Here is a 6,190-nt window from a genome sequence, read left to right as displayed (position 1 = left end):
ACAAAAAAGGGACTTCATCAAAGATTTTACTAGGCTTCCATAAGAGCAGCATGAGATATCTGCTTAATGAATATGTGCATTTATTTTTTGCTTTATTTGGAAAATTTGCCAACGTAATCTGCCAACATGTTTTAAATCAGATTCTCTCATCTAATGTTTAAGACGATAGGACAAGATGAAATAAAAGGGAAAGACAGTTTAATGTCAATTTGCCTGATTATTTTTTAATATGAAAATCAGTTGTCACTGGACCAGATACAGATACAAATTGAACAGGGAGGTTAATATGAAGCAGTTCAGTATTTATTTCCCCATTTCAAATCTTTATCATTGAAAAGTAGTTTACCTTGTTCATGCTGACTCTTAAGTCTTCTAAATCTGACCTTACCAAATAACGTGTATATTAATAAAAAGTATTTTTTAAATTAAATATATATATGTGTGTGTGTGTATGTATACATGGTAAAGTAATGTCTCTCAGACTCACCTGATCATGAGACCTACTTGGGGGCGTTTGTTTTAACGTGTGGATTCCCAAGCCTCCTCCCTGGGGGCTCTGATTCCGATAAGGTATGGGACGGATGGGGGGCGCTCAGGAATGCACACTAGTAAACGCACCGCCTGAGATTACAATCAGGCCAATCAGGGACGTATGTGATGTCATAGAAACAATCCTAACCTCACTTACCTGGGCGGGTGGGCGAGCAGGCCTCGGAAGAGCGGCTGGAAACGGCTTTCGGGAGAAGCGGCGGGGAGTGGGCGCATTTGTAGGACCAGAGGGAGGTGACCAGGGGGCGGTGAGACAGTCCGGAGCCAGGGGGAGTGCGCGGGTCCCGGTCTCAGGGGTCTGAATCACTGCCGCAGGGAACTCACTCGAGGAACGGGGATCGGGGCCTGCAGGCGGACGGCGGCGGCGGGGGTCGCCTGTCTCCGAGACCCTCCGTCCACGTGCAACCCAGAGTGGAGCGGCGGCCGGCGGGAAGGGCGGTGTGTGGGAGGGGATCGTTCCGGGTGCGAGTAGACGTCCTGCCTCGGTTTGTCGTCCTGCCCACCTAGAGTATGGGATGAGGTGGAGGAAGCCAGGTGGACTTGAGTTTTGTTCTCTGGGACCCAGGCTCCGGCTTCTCGGCTTCGGTGCTCTTGGCTCTCCGCCCCGCTACCCTATCCTCTTTCCGGAACGCAGGCCTTCCGTCTTCCTGCTCCCTGGCCCACCCTCCCATCCTAGCCTCCCTTGCACCACTTTTGCCATCCGCCACGGCCACGCTAGCAGCGCTTCCCCTTCCCCTTCCAATTTTGTATTTTAGCAAAAATTACAGTTCTCTTGAATTCTGACCTGTAGCCATCTGGACTAGTAGTGTTCCACACACCCAGGACTCCAGCCCTGATGGCATACACAGAGAGAAGAGCTACAGTGGGAGGGAGATCACTCCAGGGTGTGGCCTGGAGCCCCCACACCCTGGAAATGGGAAACGTGGGGGGCACGAGGTAGGAAGAGCTCTGCACCTCTCCCACCCGACCTCCCTGTGCTTGTTCCGGGAACATTCCCTAGGTGAGCCGCCCAGAATGGCTGGGTCCAAGCTGAAGAACTGAAAGGGAAACCGATCACCTGCTACCTGGGGAGGTGTGGGCATGTTAGGGAGGCACCCTAAAAGGGAGCGAAGTGGAATTCCTCTGGCTATATGCCCGGATGGCTGGAAGCATAGAGCACAAAGTTGAGTCTGGAAAACCCAGTAAATTCTGTGAAAGAGTCAGTTTTCCTGCTACATATACAGGAATATTGGCATCACAGCCTGACCTGCAGGATTTTTGTTACTTCAGTCCCAAAACCTACTGTTAAGTAACAAGTTCAGAACTATCATGAACCTTGCCGGGCATGGGGACTGTGCAGTAATAACTACTTTTGATTATGCAGGGGAAAAAAACACACAACTGAAAAGTAACACTGCAGGTTACAGGAGCAGCATCAACCTCACCTGGGAATGCAAATTCCTGAGCTCTGCCCCAGACCTAACAAATAAGAAACGGGGGTGGGGCAGAAAGCTCTACCGTATAACCCAGCTTCCAGGCGGTTCTGATGCACACTGAGGATGAGAACCACTGAGTCAGTAAACAGGCGTCAGAAAGACGAATTCAAAGCAAGCTGAGTCCAAGTCTCTATAAACTTCCTGCCATGTATCAGAACTGAAAAAACCCACATCATGCATCTAGTCAGTCAGGTATCAACCACTCAGTTAGCCAACACACAACAATATGCTTTTGTCGAATAACTTTTCTCCGTTTGAAAAAATATTCTGAAATACTGATCCTGAAAAGAAAAAACAACGTAAACTGCTGACTTTTAGGATGTTCAAGTCCTGTTTCCATGTAAAATACAAATTTTTAATACAATGCCAAGTATTAACAAGTTTTAGTGTTATTAAAACAGTAACAACAGAAAATGAGACTACGGGTGTGCAGTGCCACATCAATCCAAAGAGCAGTTCCGATCTAGAACTGGCGATGGCTAAGAGCCTAAGCGTAACTATTATGAATGTATGACTCTACGTTCTATGTCAAGACAAGCTCTCAGCTACAGAACTCTGAAAATCCTCACACTCCCTCTTCTAAGGTCCCAACAAAGGGGAAAGGGACTTTTAATCTGAGAGCGGAGTAGTGATGGAGGTGCTGGTACTGATAACCACCCCGGGCCTCACTCCTGGGTTACCAGGGGAGGAATCTGAGACATCAGAGCAGGAAGGTTGGAGAAGGGGGGCGGTTCCACACCGCTCTGTGGCTTCCGGAGAACAGGAGTCTCACGTTACATTTTTAAACACTGTTTCCCCCAGTCCTAAAATTCACCCAGGAGACAGAAGCTGGCTTAAATGCAAAGAAGAGAAAAGCGATCGGCCTGCAGGGCTGCGTCCTAGTCGGGGATGTCAAACGGCTGCGCGCTGATGACCTCCCCGGCCTCGGTGACGATGGCGTCGTAGACCCAGCGGCGGTTGCAGCGGCACTCGGGCCCGCACTTGTTGGAGTTGCACTTGGGGCACGGGTAGAAGCAGCCCAGGCAGTTCTTCTCCAAGCAGTCGCACAGGTCCGCGTCGTTGCAGAGGAGCCTGCCGCTTTTGTCATACTTCTTCATGACTCTGCAGAGGAAGAGAATGCCGCTAGCCATCTGCCAAAATAAGCTCCCGTTGTTCTGAAGAAGCAAAACCCTGAAGATGACCCAGCCACATTTCAGAACTTTCAGTTCAGTTCAGTCGCTCAGCCGTGTCCGACTCTTTGCGACCCCTGTCCATCACCAACTCAGGCAGCATGCCCTGGGAAATTCAGTCCATACACTCCCTAACCAACACAGTCAGGCCGCCACTCAGAGTGATGCTCCATCCTCCCAGCACGCTGGGAGGGCGTGACAGCCAACTGGAGCCAGTTGTGAGGAGCAGCTGATTGAAAGCTACTGAAAGCGTCCTTCTACAAAACTTCACTTAGAAATGTAACCATTCGTAACGGGATTTTTTTCTACTACATTACATTCTTTTTTTTTCTTTCTTAACAAGAAGCATTCCATACACCTAAAACTGGGCTTCACCTGGTGGCTCAGTGGTAAAGAATCTGCCTGCCAACGCAGGAGACAGGGTTCCTTCCCTGATGCGGGAAGATTCCCCATCATGGAACTAAGATGGTGGGCCACAGTCACTGAGCCTGTGCTCTCGAGCCTGTGAGCCGTAGCTACGGAGCCCGAGTGCCACAGCTAGAGAAAAGCCCACACAGCAACCAAGGCCCCATATAGCCCCAAATTAATAAGTACATCAGATAAAAGACTTTTAAAATAGTGGCCAACTTTTACAAAAAAGGAAGAAGGACTTCCCTGGTGGTCCAGTAGTCAGAAATCTGCCTGCCAGTGCAGGGGACCCAGGTTTGATCCCTGGTCTAGGAACTAAGATCCTACACACTGTGGGGCGACGAAGCCTGGCAGTCACAACGACCGAGGCGTGAGCACCGTAGTGCCTGTGCTCCGCAACGAGAGAAGGCACTGCCGTGAGAGGCCCGTGCACCGCAGCTGGAGAGCAGCCCCCGCTCGCTGCGACCAGAGAGAGCCCGTGTGTTGCGGCAAAGGCCCAGTGCAGCCAGAAATAAATAGAAGGCAGTGGCACCCCCACTCCAGTACTGTTGCCTGGAAAATCCCATGGATGGAGGAGCCTGGTGGGCTGCAGTCTATGGGGTCGCGATGAGTCGGACACGACTGAGCGACTTCACTTTCACCTTTCACTTTCATGCATTGGAGAAGGAAATGGCAACCCACTCCAGTGTTCTTGCCTGGAGAATCCCAGGGATGGGGGAGCCTGGTGGGCTGCCGTCTATGGGGTTGCACAGAGTTGGACACAACTGAAGTGACTTAGCAGCAGCAGAAAAAAAGAAAAAGCACTGTAGTGAACACACTCACATTTCAAATGACTCAAGATAAGCATCAGAACTGTTAGTTACTATTCTGACATTACTAAGAACAAAAACAGGCAAACTGAAGACTCCTCTGCTAACCGTCTCCTGAGGCCATGGCTTCTGTCCCTGTCTCCTTCCGTTTTTCACCCAGTGTGGAGGCAGGAAATTCTATATGAGTGGAGAACACTAGAGATCTACCTCGCGATTTGCATCCGCTTGATGCCTTCAGCCTCTACAACAAGTCCAGGAAGCAAAAGTCTTCCACCAGGACTCTGCCACCCTCTCAAGACCAACCTGTTCTGAAATAAATCCTTCAATATGCAGCCGCTTCAAACTCTGAGAATGACCGAAGTACCTATGTAGGGCCTGTATCCATTATTCCCAGCTGAAGTCAGACAAGGCTGTGAAACTCTGACCTTCTGCACCCCTGGTCCCCAAGCATTACCTCCCTTCCTGTTAGCGGAGAAGGTCAAGGGTCACTACTCAGATTTGCCTGATCATCTCAATTTAGCAGGACAGCCTTCCAGTGAGGACTTACACTGGAAGCATTTCATCTGAGGAATGAAAGTGCCTACCCCCAACAGGAAACGTAGGTGTCAGCAGCCAAGGAGATGGAGACTCTATTATGGGAATGACAGGGATGGGGAGTCACGCAGCCGGCAGAGAGCCCGGCTCAGCCTCTGTCCTCCCTGTGCCTTCACCCAAATACTCCCCACCACAACGCAGACGTCAGACGGATCCTAGTTGCCTGCCCACCGACGCTATCCACTGTGAGAGTCAAAGCTATCATAGGTACAAAATTGTACAAGACACACATGCGCAGATCAATAAAACACACGTGCCCACCGCCCAGCTTAATGAAGGAGCATCGCGTCTTCGACATCTTCATGCCCCACCGGCTGCATCCCTCCACTTGGCCAAAAGGAATCTCATCTCCTTATTTTACTTTTTGTGATGCCACATGCATCATTCAGATGCAACATTCAGAAAACTAAGATCATGGCATCCGGTCCCATCACTTCATGGCAAATAGATGGGGAAACAGTGGCTGATTTTATTTTTCTGGGCTTCAAAATCACTGCAGATGGTGACTGCAGCCATGAAATTAAAAGACACTTGCTCCTTGGAAGAAAAGTTATGATCAGCCTAGACAGTATATTAAATAGCAAAGACATTACTTAGCCAACAAAGGTCCATCCAATCAAAACTATGGTTTTTCCGGCAGTCATGTATGGATGTGAGAGTTGGACTATAAAGAAGGCTGAGTGCAGAAGAATTGATGCTTTTGAACTATGGTGTAGGAGAAGACTCTTGAGAGGTTCTTGGACTGCAAGGAGATCCAACCAGTCCATCCTAAAGGAAATCAGTCCTGAATATTCACTGGAAGGACTGACGCTGAAGCTGAAACTCCAATACTTTGGCCATGTGAAGAACTGACTCATTGGAAAAGACCCTGATGCTGGCAAAGGTTGAAGGCAGGAGGAGAAGGGGACAGCAGAGGGTGATGAGATGGTCAGATGGCATCACCAACTGAATGGACATGAGTTTGAGCAAGCTCCGGGAGTTGGTGATGGACAGGGAGGCCTGGCCTGCTGCAGTCCATGGAGGTGCAGAGTCGGACACGGCTGAGCAACTGAGCTGACTGACTGATGCCATATGTGTATGTATCTCCAAGCACTCTGCATTTTCCCTTCTATAACTTTCTTTTTGAATTCTATATCATGATTTAAGATTCATCCATGGTAGCACATGTAGCTATGTTCAAATATTT

General features: G+C 49.4%; 1 protein-coding gene across 4 annotated transcripts in view; it reads right to left on the bottom strand.

The window, feature by feature from the left end:
* Window positions 1–2,336: 2,336 nt before the first annotated feature.
* ARL14EPL (ARF like GTPase 14 effector protein like) overlaps window positions 2,337–6,190 on the bottom strand; it is a 31,460-nt gene continuing 27,606 nt past the window's right edge. For all 4 annotated transcript variants that reach the window (XM_069597547.1, XM_069597549.1, XM_069597551.1 and 1 more), the window contains one exon: window positions 2,337–3,125. In XM_069597547.1, the coding sequence (XP_069453648.1) occupies window positions 2,903–3,125 (223 nt within the window). In that variant the 3' untranslated portion in view covers window positions 2,337–2,902. The remainder of the gene's footprint in view (window positions 3,126–6,190) is intronic.

Source organism: Ovis canadensis, chromosome 7, assembly GCF_042477335.2.
Source record: "Ovis canadensis isolate MfBH-ARS-UI-01 breed Bighorn chromosome 7, ARS-UI_OviCan_v2, whole genome shotgun sequence".
NCBI classification, from domain to species: domain Eukaryota; kingdom Metazoa; phylum Chordata; class Mammalia; order Artiodactyla; family Bovidae; genus Ovis; species Ovis canadensis.
The sequence above is the reverse complement of the archived record's forward strand: the minus strand, read 5'-3'. Positions and strand labels throughout refer to the sequence as shown.